Below are 20,097 nucleotides of genomic sequence, written 5' to 3' on the forward strand. Positions count from 1 at the left end.
GCTCAGACTGACCGGGTCTTACACTCTGGTCACCTCCTGTCCCCTGGTCCATGGCTCAGACTAACCGGGTCTTACACTCTGGTCTGCTCCTGTCCCCTGGTCCATGGCTCAGACTGACCCGGTCTTATACTCTGGTCCACTCCTGTCCCCTGGCTCAGCCTGACCCAGTCGTATACTCTGGTCAGCTCCTGTCCCCTGGTCCATAGCTCAGCCTGACCCGGTCTTCTACTCTGGTCAGCTCCTGTCCCCTGGTCCTCAGCTCAGACTGACCCGGTCTTATAATCTGGTCCGCTCCTGGTCCCTGGCTCAGACTGACCCAGTCTTATACTCTGGTCCGCTCCTGTCCCCTGGTCCCTGGCTCAGACTGACCCTGTCTTATACTCTGGTCCGCACCTGTCCCCCGGCTCAGACTGACCCTGTCATATACTCTGGTCAGCTCCTGTCCCCTGGTCCATGGCTCAGCCTGACCCGATCTTATACTCTGGTCAGCCACTGTCCCCTGGTCCATGGCTCAGCCTGAACCGGTCTTATACTTTGGTCAGCTCCTGTCCCCTGGCTCAGCCTGACCCGTTCTTATACTCTGGTCCGCTCCTGTTCCCTGGTCCATGGCTCATCTTGACCTCGTGCTGTGGTCGTCTCCTGCTCTGCAGCGAGATCCTGCTGCTTCCCCCTCAAAGCTCTCTGCTTTGCAATTAACTTAATTCATGCGTTCCCTGCAGCTTGCCTTTTATCTATAATTTCCCTCCGGAGAAGGCGCCGAGAGTGGTGCGCTTAAACGCACTGCCCTCCAGAGAAGGCGCCTAGAGTGGTGCGCTTAAACGCACTGCCCTCCAGAGAAGGCGCCTAGAGTGGTGCGCTTAGATGCACAGTCCTCCAGAAAAGGCGCCTAGAGCGGTGCGCTTAGTCGCACAGTCCTCCAGAGAAGGAGCCGAGAGTGGTACGCTTAAACGCACTGCCCTCCAGAGAAGGCGCCGAGAGTGGTGCGCTTAAACGCTCTGCCCTCCAGAGAAGGCGCCGAGAGTGGTGCTCTTAGACGCACTGTCCTCCAGAGACGGTGCAGAGAGGGGTGCGTTTAGACACACTGTCCTCCAGAGAAGGCGCAGAGAGGGGTGCGCTTAGATGCACTGCCCTCATAGAAAGCGCCAAGAGTGGTGTGCTTAGATGCACTGTCCTCCAGAGAAGGCGACAAAAGTGGTCCGCTTAGACGCACTGTCCTCCAGAGAAGGTGCGGAGAGATGGGTGAGCTTAGACGCACTGTCCTCCAGAAAAGATGCAGAGAGTGGTGCGCTTTAGAAGCACTGCCCTCATAGAAGGCGCCGAGAGTGGTGCGCTTAGACGCACTGTCCTCCAGAGAAGGCGCAGAGAGGGGTGCGCTTAGACGCACTGTCCTCCAGAGAAGGCGCCGGGAAGGTGCCGAGAGTGGTGCGTTTAGATGTACTGTCCTCATAGAAGGCCCCGAGAGTGGTGCGCCAAGATGCACTGTCCTGCAGAGAAGGTGCAGAGAGGGGTGCGCTTAGACGCAATGTCCTCCAGAGAAGGAGCCGAGCAGGAACCGAGAGTGGTGCGCTTAGAAGCACTGCCCTCATAGAAGGCAACGAGAAGGCGCCAAGACTGGTGAAGTCCTTCAGAGAAGGCGCCGGGAGTTGTGCGCATAGAAGCACTTCCCTCCAGAGAAGGCGCCGAGAGTGGTGCGCTTCGACGCACTGCCCTCCAGAGAAGGCGCTGAGAGGGGTGCGCTTAGATGCACTGCCCTCCAGAGAAAGCGCCGGGAGGGGTGCGCTTAGATGCACTGCCCTCCAGAGAAAGCGCCGGGAGGGGTGCGCTTAGACGCAATCTCCTCCAGAGAAGGCGCCGGGAGGGGTGCGCTTAGAAGCACTGCCCTCCAGAGAAAGCGCCGGGAGGGGTGCGCTTAGAAGCACTGCCCTCCAGAGAAGGCGCCGAGAGCGGTGCGCTTAAACGCACTGCCCCACAGGGAAGGCGCCAGGAGTTATTTCACAGTTTGTTCAACTAATACAAACACAACTTGTTTCAGTTAGGCTATTAGATGTTCTGGTGCATTGGGTTGGTTAGTTGAACAGTTGGGTTACTAGAGGCTCTGGTACACTGGGATGGTTAGTTGAATAGTTGGGTTACTAGAGGTTCTGGCGCACTGGGATGGTTAGTTGAATAGTTGGGTTACTAGAGGTTCTGGCACACTGGGATGGTTAGTTGAATAGTTGGGTTACTAGAGGTTCTGGCGCACTGGGATGGTTTATTTGAATAGTTGGGTTACTAGAGGTTCTGGTACAATGGGATGGTTAGTTGAATAGTTGGGTTACTAGAGGTTCTGGTACACTGGCATGGTTAGTAGAATAGTTGGGTTACTAGAGGTTCTGGCACACTGGGATGGTTAGTTCAATAGTTGGGTTACTAGAGGTTCTGGTACACTGGCATGGTTAGTAGAATAGTTGGGTTACTAGAGGTTCTGGTACAATGGGATGGTTAGTAGAATAGTTGGGTTACTAGAGGTTCTGGTACAATGGGATAGTTAGTTGAATAGTTGGGTTACTAGAGGTTCTGGTATACTGGCATGGTTAGTAGAATAGTTGGGTTACTAGAGGTTCTGGTACAATGGGATGGTTAGTTGAATAGTTGGGTTACTAGAGGTTCTGGTACACTGGGATGGTTAGTTGAATAGTTGGGTTACTAGAGGTTCTGGCGCACTGGGATGGTTAGTTGAATAGTTGGGTTACTAGAGGTTCTGGCACACTGGGATGGTTAGTTGAATAGTTGGGTTACTAGAGGTTCTGGCGCACTGGGATGGTTTATTTGAATAGTTGGGTTACTAGAGGTTCTGGTACAATGGGATGGTTAGTTGAATGGTTGGGTTACTAGAGGTTCTGGTACACTGGCATGGTTAGTAGAATAGTTGGGTTACTAGAGGTTCTGGCACACTGGGATGGTTAGTAGAATAGTTGGGTTACTAGAGGTTCTGGTACAATGGGATGTTAGTAGAATAGTTGGGTTACTAGAGGTTCTGGTACAATGGGATGGTTAGTTGAATAGTTGGGTTACTAGAGGTTCTGGTATGCTGGCATGGTTAGTAGAATAGTTGGGTTACTAGAGGTTCTGGCACACTGGGATGGTTAGTTGAATAGTTGGGTTACTAGAGGTTCTGGTATACTGGCATGGTTAGTTGAATAGTTGGGTTACTAGAGGTTCTGGCACATTGGGATGGTTAGTTGAATAGTTGGGTTACTAGAGGTTCTGGTACACTGGGATGGTTAGTTGAATAGTTGGGTTACTAGAGGTTCTGGTACACTGGGATGGTTAGTTGAATAGTTGGGTTACTAGGGGTTCTGGTACACTGGGATGGTTAGTTGAATAGTTGGGTTAATAAGGGGTTCTGGTGCACTGGGATGGTTACTTGAATAGTTGGGTTACTAGAGGTTCTGGTACACTGGGATGGTTAGTTGAATCGTTAGGTTACTAAGGGGTTCTGGTGCACTGGGATGGTTACCTGAATCGTTGGGTTACTAGAGGTTCTGGCGCACTGGCATGGTTAGTTGAATAGTTGGGTTACTAGAGGTTCTGGTGCACTGGTATGGTTAGTTGAATAGTTGGGTTACTAGAGGTTCTGGTGCACTGGCATGGTTAGTTGAATAGTTGGTTACTAGAGGTTCTGGTACACTGGGATGGTTAGTTGAATAGTTGAGTTACTAGAGGTTCTGGTACACTGGGATGGTTAGTAGAACAGTTGGGTTACAAGAGGTTATGGTGCACTGGCATGGTTAGTAGAACAGTTGGGTTACAAGAGGTTCTGGTACACTGGGATGGTTAGTTGAATAGTTGGGCTACTAGAGGTTCTGGCGCACTGGGATGGTTAGTTGAATAGTTGGGTTACTAGAGGTTCTGGTGCACTGTCATGGTTAGTTGAATAGTTGGGTTACTAGAGATTCTGGTACACTGGGATGGTTAGTTGGATAGTTGGGTTACTAGAGGTTCTGGTGCACTGGGATGGTTAGTAGAACAGTTGGGTTACAAGAGGTTCTGGTGCACTGGCATGGTTAGTAGAGCAGTTGGGTTACAAGAGGTTCTGGTACACTGGCATGGTTAGTTGAATAGTTGGGTTACTAGAGGTTCTGGAGCACTGGGATGGCTAGTTGAATAGTTGGGTTACCAGAGGTTCTGGCGCACTGGGATGGTTAGTTGAATCGTTGGGTTACTAGAGGTTCTGGCACACTGGGATGGTTAGTTGAATAGTTGGGCTACTAGAGGTTCTGGTACACTGGGATGGTTAGTAGAACAGTTGGGTTACAAGAGGTTCTGGTGCACTGGCATGGTTAGTAGAACAGTTGGGTTACAAGAGGTTCTGGTACACTGGGATGGTTAGTTGAATAGTTGGGCTACTAGAGGTTCTGGCGCACTGGGATGGTTAGTTGAATAGTTGGGTTACTAGAGGTTCTGGTGCACTGGCATGGTTAGTTGAATAGTTGGGTTACTAAAGATTCTGGTACACTGGGATGGCTAGTTGGATAGTTGGGTTACTAGAGGTTCTGGTGCACTGGGATGGTTAGTAGAACAGTTGGGTTACAAGAGGTTCTGGTGCACTGGCATGGTTAGTAGAGCAGTTGGGTTACAAGAGGTTCTGGTACACTGGCATGGTTAGTTGAATAGTTGGGTTACTAGAGGTTCTGGAGCACTGGGATGGCTAGTTGAATAGTTGGGTTACCAGAGGTTCTGGCGCACTGGGATGGTTAGTTGAATCGTTGGGTTACTAGAGGTTCTGGCACACTGGGATGGTTAGTTGAATAGTTGGGTTACTAGAGGTTCTGGCACACTGGGATGGTTAGTTGAATAGTTGGGTTACTAGAGGTTCTGGCACACTGGGATGGTTAGTTGAATTGTTGGGTTACTAGACGTTCTGGTACACTGGCATGGCTAGTTGAATAGTTAGGTTACAAGAGGTTCTGGTACACTGGCATGGTTAGTTGAATAGTTGGGTTACTAGAGGTTCTGGTACACTGGCATGGTTAGTTGAATAGTTGGGTTACTAGAGGTTCTGGTACACTGGCATGGTTAGTTGAATAGTTGGGTTACACGAGGTTCTGGTACACTGGCATGGTTAGTTGAATAGTTGGGTTACTAGAGGTTCTGGAGCACTGGGATGGCTAGTTGAATAGTTGGGTTACAAGAGGTTCTGGTACACTGGCATGGTTAGTTGAATAGTTGGGTTACTAGAGGTTCTGTTACACTGGCATGGTTAGTAGAACAGTTGGGTTACTGGAGGTTCTGGTACACTGGGATGGTTAGTTGAATAATTGGGTTACTAGAGGTTCTGTTACACTGGGATGGTTAGTAGAACAGTTGGGTTATTAGAGGTTCTGGAACACTGGCATGGTTAGTTGAATAGTTGGGTTACAAGAGGTTCTGGTACACTGGCATGGTTAGTTGAATAGTTGGGTTACTAGAGGTTCTGGTACACTGGCATGGTTAGTAGAACAGTTGGGTTACTGGAGGTGCTGGTACACTGGCATGGTTAGTAGAACAGTTGGGTTACTGGAGGTTCTGGTACACTGGGATGGTTAGTAGAACAGTTGGGTTACTAGAGGTTCTGGTACACTGGCATGGTTAGTAGAATAGTTGGGTTACTAGAGTTTCTGGTACACTGGCATGGTTAGTTGAATAATTGGGTTACTAGAGGTTCTGGTATATTGGGATTGTTAATTCAAGTGTTGGGTTACTAGAGGTTCTGGTACACTGGGATGGTTAGTAGAACAGTTGGGTTACTAGAGGTTCTGGTACACTGGCATGGTTAGTAGAATAGTTGAGTTACTAGAGGTTCTGGTACAATGGGATGGTTAGTTGAATAGTTGGGTTACTAGAGGTTCTGGTAAACTGGGATGGTTAGTTGAATAGTTGGGTTACTAGAGGTTCTGGAACACTGGCATGGTTTGTAGAATAGTTGGGTTACTAGAGGTTTTGGCGCACTGGGATGGTTAGTTGAATAGTTGGGTTACTAGAGGTTCTGGTACACTGGGATGGTTAGTTGATGAGTTGGGTTACTAGAGGTTGTGGTACAATGGGATGGTTAGTTGAATAGTTGGGTTACAAGAGGTTCAGGTGCACTGGGATGGTTAGTTGAATAGTTGGGTTACTAGAGGTTGTGTTACAATGGGATGGTTAGTTGAATAGTTGGGTTACTAGAGGTTCCGGCGCACTGGGATGGTTAGTTGAATAGTTTGGTTACTAGAGGTTCTGGTACACTGGTATGGTTAGTTGAATAGTTGGGTTACTAGAGGTTCTGGTACACTGGCATGGTTAGTTGAATAGTTGGGTTACTAGAGGTTCTGGTACACTGGCATGGTTAGTTGAATAGTTGGGTTACTAGAGGTTCTAGCACACTGGGATGGTTAGTTGAATAGTTGGGTTACTAGAGGTTCTGGTACACAGGGATGGTTAGTTGAATAGTTGGGTTACTACAGGTTCTGGTACACTGGCATGGTTAGTAGAATAGTTGGGTTACTAGAGGTTCTGGCACACTGGGATGGTTAGTTTAATAGTTGGGTTACTAGAGGTTCTGGTACACTGGCATGGTTAGTAGAATAGTTGGGTTACTAGAGGTTCTGGTACAATGGGATGGTTAGTTGAATAGTTGGGTTACTAGAGGTTCTGGTACACAGGGATGGTTAGTTGAATAGTTGGGTTACTAGAGGGTCTGGTACACTGGGATGGTTAGTTGAATAGTTGGGTTACTAGAGGTTCTGGTACACTGACATGGTTAGTAGAACAGTTGGGTTACTGGAGGTTATATCACAGTGGTATTGTTAGTTCAACATTTAGGTTATTAGATGTTTTGGCACATCAGGACTGAGACGAGGTGAACCTGGAGTTACCTGGATAATCGCAGTGGTGAATCCGCCTCTTCTCCAGCTCTGGGTTGTTCCTTCGGTTGAACTTCAGTGGTGGTGATGCCACAACATTTCCCTGCGAGAGTGACGCCATACCATTGGCCATAGTATGCAGCGGGGGAGATTGTCCCATCTTGAGTCCAAAGGTGGCTTCATACGAGGGAGGAGGGGAAATGGTGTTGATCAGCTCTGGCTGGTTGTCTGGGCTCCCCGGCTGGGAATTCGGCGGCGAGGGTGGAAGGTGGACACCTGGCACCGGATAGAAGTGTGCCGACAGGGGAAAGTTTGCTTGGTCTTGGCCAAGACTTTGGTATATCTTGACCTGCGCTGGTTGAGTGGCCGGGGGATGAAGGTTGGATCCACCACTACTGGTGCTCAAGGGGATGCCCCCATGGGTGTTGACCAATGTGGTGGTGCCAGGTGTCGCGGTCAAGCTAGCCACTTCACCGCCAGGTGGCAGCTGAAAGAGTTGCGGAGGCTGAGACCCTGCACAGGCCACGGGTACCTCTGCTGGGTCCTCCTGTTTGATGAAGATGTTGTTGACCGCTACAGACTGGGGCATGTTGAAGACGCTGGTGAAGTCGGGCAGGGTCTGGGCAGAGGAGCAGGGCTGCGCGAAGCTGGTGCCCGGCTCGGTTTTGATCTGTGGATAGGCGGCCAGGGGTTTGGCCGGACGGTAGAGCCCCGTGCGTAAGTGCGTCGTGTCAGGAAGGATCACGTTGATGTTCACGCTGTAGGGGGTGAAAGAGGGCTTCTCCGTCTCGAAGAATTCATCCACCACTGAGGCGCTCTCCCGCCGGTACTTCTTGTCAGTCACCACTTGCACCACCGGTGGCGCGTGGTCGAAGAGGTATTTGTCCATCTCGGATCGTGCCTGGAGAGGGTAAGAGAGAGAAAAGTGTCAAGCAGCTTTCTGAGACATCCACATGCATCAACATGGGGTTTATATAGGTGAATGAATGCCCAGGTGTCACTTCTCCCCGACTTCCTTACATTGTACCTTAGTTTCTACTGCTTCCCCTTTCAGGGGACCTCTGCAGAGGCCTGCTCCGACCTCCAGTGCTTCAAATAGACAGGCACTGGTGAGAAGTCAGTACCGCTGCACTTATTTAATTTGAAAGTGGGAGTGCCAGCACTTCATAGCACGGGTGCAATACTTTTTATGAGTGCCGGCACTTATCAGAGGAGTGAAATACTTTTAAAGAGAGAGTATTCGCACTGCTCAGTGGGGTTTCATACTTTTAATGAATACTAGCACTTCTCTACAGGGGTTCAATAGTTTTAATGAGTTGCAAGACTTCTCTGCAGGGGTGCAATCATTTTAATGAGTGCCAGCACTTCTCAGTAGGGGAGCAATACTTTCTTTCAATGTGTGCCAGCACTTCCCAGGAGGGGTGCAATACTTTTAATGAGTGCCAGCACTTCTCAAGAGGGGTGCAATACGTTTAATGGGTGCCAGCACTTCTCAGGAGGGGTGCAATCCTTTCAATGAGTGCCAGCACTTCTCAGGAGGGGTGCAATACTTTTAATGAGGGCCAGCACTTATCAGAGGAGTGAAATACTTTTAAGGAGAGAGTATTACCACTTGTCAGTGGGGGTTTCATACTTTTAACGAGTACCAGCACTTCTCTACAGGGGTTCAATAGTTTTAATGAGTTGCAAGACTTCTCTGTATGGGTGCAATAATTTTAATGAGTGCCAGCACTTCCCAGGAGCGGTGCAATACTTTTAATGAGTGCCAGCACTTCCCAGAAGGGGTGCAATACTTTTAATGAGTGCCAGCACTTTTCAGTAGGGGTGCAATACTTTCAATGAGTGCCAGCCCTTCCCAGGAGGGATGCAATTCATGCCAGCCTACATGTGCCTTAGTGCCATGGTGCTGGCACTTTTAAAAGCACAAATGCACACCATTGCATGCAATTGCGCATTACAATTATTACAATGTGTTGGTCTATTTAATGCTCTCCGGAGTTAAGGAACCAACATCTGCCCCCTACAGGCCGTGTTCAAGCAGAACATCCCAGAACTCTTTTCTCCTTGTACTTTTTTTTTTATTTTGCATATTATTCTTCATCACCGTGATCAAGAGAACTGTAATAGCATCTTGTTGCTGGGCCTGTAACAACACCTGGTCCATGGGGCTACAATGGCACCTAAATGTTGTATTTCCAATGACACAGCCAACAGGCCTTTAATGGCACATGGTCAACGGGCTGGTAATGGCACCTGGTCAATGGGTCAGTAAGGAAACCTGGTCAATGGGCCGGTAAAGACACCTGGTCAATGGGCCGGTAAAGGCACCTGGTCAACGGGCCGGTAAAAGCACCTGGTCGACAGGCCGGTAAAAGCACCTAGTCAACGGGCCGGTAAAAGCACCTAGTCAACGGGCCGGTAAAAGCACCTGGTCAACGGGCTGGTAAAAGCACCTGGTCAACGGGCCGGTAAAGGCACCTGGTCAACGGGCCGGTAAAGGCACCTGGTCAACGGGCCGGTAAATGCACCTGGTCAACGGGCCAGTAAAGGCACCTGGTCAACAGGCCGGTAAAGGCACATGGTCAACGGGCCGGTAAAGACACCTGGTCAACGGGCCAGTAAAGGCACCTGGTCAACGGGCCGGTAAAGGCACCTGGTCAACGGGCCGGTAAAGGCACCTGGTCAACGGGCCGGTAAAGGCACCTGGTCAACGGGCCGGTAAAGGCACCTGGTCAACGGGCCGGTAAAGGCACATGGTCAACGGGCTGGTAAAGACACATGGTCAACGGGCCGGTAAAGACACACGGTCAATGGGCCAGTAAAGGCACCTGGTCAACGGGCCAGTAAAGGCACCTGGTCAACGGGCCGGTAAAGGGACCTGGTCAACGGGCCGGTAAAGGCTGGTCAACGGGCCGGTAAAGACACATGGTCAACGGGCCAGTAAAGACACATGGTCAACGGGCCAGTAAAGGCACCTGGTCAACGGGCCAGTAAAGGCACCTGGTCAACGGGCCAGTAAAGGCACCTGGTCAACGGGCCAGTAAAGACACCTGGTCAACGGGCCAGTAAAGACACCTGGTCAACGGGCCGGTAAAGACACCTTGTCAACGGGCCGGTAAAGGCCCCTGGTCAACGGGCCGGTAAAGACACATGGTCAACGGGCTGGTAAAGGCACCTGGTCAACGGGCCGGTAAAGGCACCTGGTCAATGGGCCAGTAAAGGCACCTGGTCAACGGGCCGGTAAAGACACCTGGTTAACGGGCCGGTAAAGACACCTGGTCAACGGGCCGGTAAAGACACCTGGTCAACGGGCCAGTAAAGGCACCTGGTCAATGGGCCAGTAAAGACACCTGGTCAACGGGCCGGTAAAGGCACCTGGTCAACGGGCCGGTAAAGGCACCTGGTCAACGGGCCGGTAAAGGCACCTGGTCAACGGGCCAGTAAAGACACCTGGTCAATGGGCCGGTAAAGACACCTGGTCAACGGGCCAGTAAAGACACCTGGTCAACGGGCCAGTAAAGACACATGGTCAACAGGCCGGTAAAGGCACCTGGTCAACGGGCCAGTAAAGGCACCTGGTCAACGGGCCAGTAAAGGCACCTGGTCAACGGGCCAGTAAAGGCACCTGGTCAACGGGCCGGTAAAGGCACCTGGTCAACGGGCCGGTAAAGACACCTGGTCAACGGGCCGGTAAAGACACCTGGTCAACGGGCTGGTAAAGGCACCTGGTCAACGGGCCGGTAAAGGCACCTGGTCAACGGGCCGGTAAAGGCACCTGGTCAACGGGCCGGTAAAGACACCTGGTCAACGGGCCGGTAAAGACACCTGGTCAACGGGCCGGTAAAGACACATGGTCAACGGGCCAGTAAAGACACCTGGTCAACGGGCCGGTAAAGGCACCTGGTCAACGGGCCGGTAAAGGCACCTGGTCAACGGGCCGGTAAAGGCACCTGGTCAACGGGCCGGTAAAGACACCTGGCCAAAAGCCTGCAGCAGGAGCTTGTGGTGAACAGGGAGTTGAATACAACAATAGATGAGTTGTCAACGTGCAGCACTGGTCATCCCATAGACATGCTTTAAACACAGGTTGGCATTACAGGTTGCTCCTATAGTTTACTCTTGGGTCTCATGAGGCATGGAACTGGGCACAGGATAAGAGGACAAGGGGGTTCATGTCCAAACTGTTTACTCTGCAGACTTGAAACCTATTCACCCGTCCTCTCGCTTTCTCACTCTAACTCTTCATGCCACCCACATCTCACTACTCAGCTCCCTTCCAAGTTAGAAAAAGTTGTCACCAACACCCTCCTGAGAAGGAACACCCCTCAAACTTCAGTGGGACCAGACTTTCCACACAGACTCCCACTGGGCTATCCTTCTCAATGGATCCCCCTCCACACAGACTCCCACTGGGCTATCCTTCTCAATGGATCACCTTCCATACACTGACTCCCACTGGGCTATCCTTCTCAATGGATCCCCCTCCACACACTGGCTCCCACTGGGCTATCCTTCTCAATGGATTCCCCTCCACACTGGCTCCCACTGGGCTATCCTTCTCAATGGATCACCTTCCACACACTGACTCCCACTGGGCTATCCTTCTCAATGGATCCCCCGCCACACACTAGCTCCCACTGGGCTATCCTTCTCAATGGATCCCCCTCCACACAGACTCCCACTGGGCTATCCTTCTCAATGGATCCCCCTCCACACAGACTCCCACTGGGCTATCCTTCTCAATGGATCACCTTCCATACACTGACTCCCACTGGGCTATCCTTCTCAATGGATCCCCCTCCACACACTGGCTCCCACTGGGCTATCCTTCTCAATGGATCCCCCTCCACACTGGCTCCCACTGGGCTATCCTTCTCAATGGATCACCTTCCACACACTGACTCCCACTGGGCTATCCTTCTCAATGGATCACCTTCCACACACTGACTCCCACTGGGCTATCCTTCTCAATGGATCCCCCTCCACACACTGGCTCCCACTGGGCTATCCTTCTCAATGGATCACCTTCCACACACTGACTCCCACTGGGCTATCCTTCTCAATGGATCCCCCTCCACACACTGGCTCCCACTGGGCTATCCTTCTCAATGGATCACCCTCCACACACTGACTCCCACTGGGCTATCCTTCTCAATGGATCCCCCTCCATACACTGACTCCAGTCAGTGGGATCATCTTCCCCATATAGATTTCAATGTGATCATGCTTGGCATGGGATTACTCACCCCAATGGGATCACCCTCCCTATATAGAGGAATCACCAATCTATAGGATCACTACATACACTGCAATGGGATCACCCATTCTGGAAGGTCACCATCCCCACACAGACTCCAGACGCATCACCATTCCCTATGGAATCAACCTCTCCATACACACTACAATGGGATCACCCTCCCCTATAGGATCACCTTCACCACACACACTACAATGGGATCACTCTCCCCTATAGGATCACCTTCACCACACACACTACAATGGGATCACCCTCCCCTATAGGATCCACCTCTCCACAGACTTCAGTGGTGGGTGGTATCACCCTTCCCAGTAGCACCCTCCTCCACATAGACTCCAGTGGTATCTCCCTTCCCTATAGCATCGCCCTCTCAACACAAACTGCAGAAGGATCATCCTCAAAGAGAAATGGTATCTCACCGCAGTTCTCCTCTTCGAAGTAAGGCCAGGTTTGCAATGAAACATGCATTTGAGAAATCATGCAACCCAGGAAACATGCTTCCCAGGAAAACATGCTACCCGGGAAGACATGCATCCCGGGAAGACATGCATCCCGGGAAGATAGGCATCCCAGGATGGTAGACATGCATCCCAGGAAGACATGCATCCCAGAACAGGAGACAGGCATCCCAGAACAGGAGACAGGCATCCCAGAACAGGAGACAGGCATCCCTGAGAGACATCCGTCCCTGAGAGACATCCGTCCCTGAGAGACAAGCATCCCAGGAAGAAGTGCATCCCAGGACAGGAGACAGGCATCCCAGGAAGACGTGCATCCCAGGACAGGAGACATGCATCCCAGGAAGACGTGAATCCCAAGACAGGAGACATGCATCCCAGGAAGACGTGCATCCCAGGACAGGAGACATGCATCCCAGGAAGACGTGCATCCCAGGACAGGAGACATGCATCCCAGGAAGAAGTGAATCCCAAGACAGGAGACTTGCGTCCCAGGAAGACGTGAATCCCAAGACAGGAGACATGCATCCCAGGAAGACGTGCATCCCAGGACAGGAGACATGCATCCCAGGAAGACGTGCATCCCAGGACAGGAGACATGCATCCCAGGAAGACGTGCATCCCAGGACAGGAGACATGCATCCCAGGAAGAAGTGAATCCCAAGACAGGAGACCTGCATCCCAGGAAGACGTGCATCCCAGGACAGGAGACATGCATCCCAGGAAGACGTGCATCCCAGGACAGGAGACATGCATCCCAGGAAGACGTGCATCCCAGGACAGGAGACATGCATCCCAGGAAGAAGTGAATCCCAAGACAGGAGACTTGCGTCCCAGGAAGACGTGAATCCCAAGACAGGAGACATGCATCCCAGGAAGACGTGCATCCCAGGACAGGAGACATGCATCCCAGGAAGACGTGCATCCCAGGACAGGAGACATGCATCCCAGGAAGACGTGCATCCCAGGACAGGAGACATGCATCCCAGGAAGAAGTGAATCCCAAGACAGGAGACTTGCGTCCCAGGAAGACATGCGTCCCAGAGAGACTTGCGTCCCAGAGAGACTTGCATCCCAGAGAGACTTGCATCCCAGAGAGACTTGCATCCCAGAGAGACTTGCCTCCTTGAGAGACAAGCATCCCAGGAAGATGTGCATCCCAAGACAGGAGACATGCATTCTGGGAAGACTTGCACCCTAGGAAGACTTGCACCCTAGGAAGACTTGCACCCTAGGAAGACTTGCACCCTAGGAAGACATGCACCCTAGGAAGACATGCACCCTAGGAAGACTTGCACCCTAGGAAGACTTGCACCCTAGGAAGACATGCATCACAGGAAGACATGCATCCCAGGAAGACATGCATCCCAGGAAGACATGCATCCCAGGAGGCAGGCGATAACAGTTTTTGTGAATATATGTCTCTCTTTCTCAATTTCCTAAGCTGTCCCTGACAGGTTTTCTCCTCTCAATGTATTTCTCTATTGATTTGTGTGGCTGCCTGTCCTTCTGTCTGTCTGTCTACCTTGTACAACACCCAGTTACTTTGAAGGGACTGTGTACACAGATGCAGCCTCCTCTACACCCATCTCTTTGCCTCTCTCCATCTCAAGCTTCATTTCTCTCTCTCCTGCTACTTCACATTGGCACAAATAAGGCTGAAAGAAAGCATAGTTTACACATTGTAATAAACACTTCACCTGCAAGGCCATCTGCCGCCAGTGGTCCATCCTCACGGGGGTAAGCTGTAGAACAAACACAGCTTATTATTGTGCAATTGTGGATTTTTGTACTTCACAGTAACATCCCCTGAACATCCTCTGTACAAAACGTCTAGAACCAAATGCAGTGGGCCACAGATCCTCTGTAACCATCCATCCCAAGCCTCAGTACCTCTTCTTCCATCCATACTGGGCTGAGACACCTTAGCGCCATCCATAAAGCGCCCCAGAACCTCAGCACCCATCTAGGATGGGTCACTGAATGTCTATGTCCATTCATACTGGGCTGAAGAAACTCCTCGTCCTCCATAATGGGCACCAAACTCTTGGCACCATTGTACGCTGGGTCTCACAATTGCTGCTTCCATCCATACTGGGCTGAGAAAACTCAGCGCCCTCCATAACGAGCCCTAGAACCTCGGCACCATTGTACTCTGGGTCTCACAAACTCTACCTTTATCCATACTGTGCTGAGACACCGGGCACTCTCTAGAATGTCTCCAGAACCCCAGCACACCTGTAGGCTGGGTCACAGAACCTGTATGTCCATCCATACTGGGCAGAAGAAACTCAACCCCCTCCATGACAGGCCCCAGAACTTTGGCAGACATGCATGCTGGGTCTCAGAAGCTCTTTGTCCATCCATACTGGGCTGCAGAATCTTAGCCCCTGCCATACTGGGCTGCAGAACCTAAGCTTTCGCCCTACGGAGCGGTGTGTCATCAATACTTAACTTCTAAATCCCTACCCCTCCCTCCACCCTTACCGGGCTTCAAACCTAGGCGTCCTCCACATCGTGCCACAGAACCTGTGCCCATCCATGCCAGGCTGCAGAACCACACTTTTCATCCATAGCAGAGCGCTGAAGCTCTGCACCAGTACATATCAGTCTGCAGAACCTGTGTGTCCATTATAAAGGCTCCAGAACCTGTACACACTGGGCCACTAAACCTCTGTGTACAACTAAAGGTGGCTGTGGAACTGCTACCTCCTTCCATACTGTGCCAAATGACCATAGCATCCTCCATACAGAACTCAGAGCCTCTGCTCCTAGCCATACTGTGCCGCAGAACCATAGCACTCACTCAACCAGCTGCAAAACCTCACTCCCCAAACATATCAAATGCTGAACCTATCAGACTGTAGAATACCAGCCTCAGATCCTCTGCGCCAAGCCCTAGTGAGCCACAGAACCATAGCAATCACTCAACCAGCTGCAAAACCTCACTCCCCAAACATAGCAGCCGCTGAACCTATCAGACTGTAAAATACCAGCCTCAGATCCTCTGCGCCAAGCCCTAGTGAGCCAGAGAACCATCGTACTCACTCAACGAGCAGGAAAACCTCACTCACCAAACATAGCAGCCGCTTAACCTGTCCGACTGTAGAATACCAGCCTCAGAGCCTCTGCTCCTAGCCATACTGTGCCGCAGAACCACAGCACTCACTCAACCAGCAGCAAAACCTCACTCCCCAAACATATCAACTGCTGAACCTATCAGACTGTAGAATACCACCCTCAGATCCTCTGCGCCAAGCCCTAGTGAGCCACAGAACCATAGCACTCACTCAACCAGCAGGAAAACCTCACTCCCCAAACAGATCAACTGCTGAACCTATCAGACTGTAGAATACCAGCCTCAGATCCTCTGCGCCAAGCCCTAGTGAGCCACAGAACCATAGCACTCACTCAACCAGCAGGAAAACCTCACTCCCCAAACATAGCAGCCGCTTAACCTGTCCGACTGTAGAATACCAGCCTCAGAGCCTCTGCTCCTAGCCATACTGTGCCGCAGAACCATAGCACTCACTCAACCAGCAGCAAAACCTCACTCCCCAAACATATCAACTGCTGAACCTATCAGACTGTAGAATACCACCCTCAGATCCTCTGCGCCAAGCCCTAGTGAGCCGCAGAACCATAGCACTCACTCAACCAGCTGCAAAACCTCACTCCCCAAACATAGCAGCCGCTGAACCTATCAGACTCAAAAATACCAGCCTTAGATCCTCTGCGCCAAGCCCTAGTGAGCCAGAGAACCATCGTACTCACTCAACCAGCAGGAAAACCTCACTCCCCAAACAGATCAACTGCTGAACCTATCAGACTGTAGAATACCAGCCTCAGATGCTCTGCGCCAAGCCCTAGTGAGCCACAGAACCATCGTACTCACTCAACCAGCAGCAAAACCTCACTCCCCAAACATATCAACTGCTGAACCTATCAGACTGTAGAATACCAGCCTCAGATGCTCTGCGCCAAGCCCTAGTGAGCCACAGAACCCTAGCACTCACTCAACCAGCTGCAAAACCTCACTCACCAAACATAGCAGCCGCTGAACCTATCCGACTGTAGAATACCAGCCTCAGAGCCTCTGCTCCTAGCCATACTGTGCCACAGAACCATAGCACTCACTTGACCAGCAGCAAAACCTCACTCCCCAAACATATCAACTGCTGAACCTATCAGACTGTAGAATACCAGCCTCAGATCCTCTGCGCCAAGCCCTAGTGAGCCACAGAACCCTAGCACTCACTCAACCAGCTGCAAAACCTCACTCACCAAACATAGCAGCCGCTGAACCTATCCGACTGTAGAATACCAGCCTCAGAGCCTCTGCTCCTAGCCATACTGTGCCGCAGAACCATAGCACTCACTCAACCAGCAGCAATACCTCACTCCCCAAACATATCAACTGCTGAACCTGTCAGACTGCAGAATACCAGCCTCAGATCCACTGCGCCAAGCCCTAGTGAGCCACAGAACCATAGCACTCACTCAACCAGCTGCAAAACCTCACTCCCCAAACATAGCAGGCACTGTACCTATCAGAGTGTAAAATACCAGCCTCTGATCCTCTGCGCCAAGCCCTAGTGAGCCAGAGAACCATCGTACTCACTCAACCAGCAGGAAAACCTCACTCCCCAAACATAGCAGCCGCTGAACCTATCCGACTGTAGAATACCAGCCTCAGAGCCTCTGCTACTAGCCATACTGTGCCGCAGAACCATAGCACTCACTCAACCAGCAGCAAAACCTCACTCCCCAAACATATCAACCTCTGAACCTATCAGACTGTAGAATACCAGCCTCAGAGCCTCTGCGCCAAGCCCTAGTGAGCCACAGAACCATCGTACTCACTCAACCAGCAGGAAAACCTCACTCCCCAAACATACCAGCCGCTTAACCTATCCGACTGTAGGATACCAGCCCCAGAGCCTCTGCACCTAGCACTAGTGAGCCACAGAACCATAGCACTCACTCAGTACACAACCATATCCGGTGCAAAACTTCAGTGCTCATTCATACCAGCAGCAGATCCTATGCGGCCATAGAACCGCAGCACCAATGGATACCTGTCGCAGAACCACAGCATCTATGGACACCTGCCGCAGAACCAAAGCACCTATGGATACCTGCTGCAGGACCGCAGCACCTATGGATACCTGCCGCAGGACCGCAGCACCTATGGATACCTGCCGCAGAACCGCAGCACCTATGGATACCTGTCGCAGAACTGCAGTACCTATGGATACCTGCCGCAGGACCTCAGCACCTATAGATACCTGCAGCGCCTCTGTATACCTTATGTAGAAGCACAGCAACAACGGATACCTGCCACAGAACCACAGCACCTATAGATAACTGCCGCAGAATCTCAGCACCTATGTATACCTGCTGCAGAACTGCAGCACCTATAGATACCTGCTGCAGAACTGCAGCACCTATAGATACCTGCAGCGGAACTGCAGCACCTATAGATACCTGCATTAGAACTGCAGCACCTATAGATACCTGCCACAGAATCTCAGCACCTATGGATACCTGCCGCAGAACCGCAGCACCTATGGATACCTTCTGTAGAACCAGAGCACCTATGGGTACCTGCCGCAGAACCTCAGCACCTATAGATACCAGCAGCATAACCACAGCACCTATGGATACCTGCCACAGAATCCCAGCACCTATGGATACCTGCTGCAGAACCGCAGCACCTATGGATACCTGCCGCAGAACCTCAGCACCCATGGTTACCTGCCGCAGAGCTGCAGCACCTATAGATACCTGCTGAAGAACTGTAGCACCTATGGATACCTGCTGCAGAGCCTCAGCACCTATTGATACCTGCCGCAGAACCGCAGCACCTATTGATACCTGTCGCAGGATCTCAGCACCTATGGATACCTGCCGCAGAATCTCAGCACCTATGGATACCTGCCGCAGAACCGCAGCACCTATGGATACCTTCTGCAGAACCAGAGCACCTATGGGTACCTGCCGCAGAACCTCAGCACCTATAGCTACCTGCAGCAGAACCGCAGCACCTATGCATACCTGCTGCAGAACCGCAGAACCTATGGATACCTGCCGCAGAATCCCAGCACCTATGGATACCTGCTGCAGAACCAATGGATACCTGCTGTAGAACCTATGGATACCTGCTACAGAACCTATGGATACCTGCCGCAGAACTGCAGCACCTATGGATACCTGCCGCAGAACTGTAGCACCTATGGATACCTGCCACAGAACCACAGCACCTATGGATACCTGCCGCAGACTCGCAGCACCTATGGATACCTGCTGCAGACTTGCAGTACCTCTGGATACCTGCTGCAGAACCACAGCACCTATGGATACCTGCTGCAGAACTGTAGCACCTATGGATACCTGCTGCATAACCGCAGCACCTACGGATAACTGCTGCAGAACTGCAGCACCTAGGCATACCTGCCGCAGAACCTCAGCATCTATTGATACCTGCCGCATAATCTTAGTGCCTATAGATACCTGCTGCAGAACCGCAGCACCTATGGATAAGTGCTGCAGAACTGCAGGACCTATGCATACCTGCCACAGAACCGCAGCACCTATGGATACCTGCCGCAGAACCGCAGCACCTATGGATACCTGCCGCAGAATCATAGCACCTATGGGTACCTGATGCAGAACCGCATCACCTATAGATACCTGCTTCAGAACCGCAGCACCTATGCATACCTGCTGCAGAACCACAGCACTATGCATACCTGCTGCAGAACCGCAGCACCTATGCATACCTGCCGCAGAACTGCAACACCTATGGATACCTGCCACGGAACCTATTGATACCTGCCGCAGAACTGCAGCACCTACGGATATCTGGCGCAGAACCGCAGCACCTATGGATACCTGCTGCCGAACCGCAGCACCTATGGATACCTGCTGCAGAACCGTAGCACCTATGGATACCTGCTGCAGAACCGCAGTACCTATGGATACCTGCTGCAGAACCGCGGCACCTATGGATACCTGCTGCAGAACCGTAGCACCTATGGATACCTGCTGCAGAACCGCAGCACCCATGGATACCTGCTGCAGAACCGCAGCACCTATGGATACCTGCCGCAGAACCATAGCACCTATGGGTACCTGCTGCAGAACTGTAGCACCTATAGATGCCTGCTGCAAAACCGCAGCACCTATGCATACCTGCTGCAGAACCGCAGCACCTATGCATACCTGCCGCAGAACTGCAACACCTATGGATACCTGCCACGGAACCTATTGATACCTGCCGCAGAACTGCAGCACCTACGGATATCTGGCGCAGAACCGCAGCACCTATGGATACCTGCTGCCGAACCGCAGCACCTATGGATACCTGCTGCAGAACCGTAGCACCTATGGATACCTGCTGCAGAACCGCAGTACCTATGGATACCTGCTGCAGAACCGCGGCACCTATGGATACCTGCTGCAGAACCGTAGCACCTATGGATACCTGCTGCAGAACCGCAGCACCCATGGATACCTG

At 51.5% G+C, this 20,097-nt stretch overlaps 1 protein-coding gene across 2 annotated transcripts in view; it reads right to left on the minus strand.

The window, feature by feature from the left end:
* LOC146788822 (Krueppel-like factor 5) overlaps window positions 1-20,097 on the minus strand; it is a 155,342-nt gene that overhangs the window by 62,438 nt on the left and 72,807 nt on the right. Inside the window, exons 2-3 of one of the 2 annotated variants that reach the window (XM_085630406.1) lie at window positions 14,279-14,323; window positions 6,876-7,764 (exon numbers count right to left, since the gene is read on the minus strand). In XM_085630406.1, the coding sequence (XP_085486532.1) occupies window positions 6,876-7,764; window positions 14,279-14,323 (934 nt within the window). The remainder of the gene's footprint in view (window positions 1-6,875; window positions 7,765-14,278; window positions 14,324-20,097) is intronic. The other variant, XM_085630407.1, reaches the window with a different exon arrangement.

The sequence above is a fragment of the Triturus cristatus genome, chromosome 10, assembly GCF_964204655.1.
Source record: "Triturus cristatus chromosome 10, aTriCri1.1, whole genome shotgun sequence".
In the NCBI taxonomy this organism is placed as follows: Eukaryota; Metazoa; Chordata; class Amphibia; order Caudata; family Salamandridae; genus Triturus; species Triturus cristatus.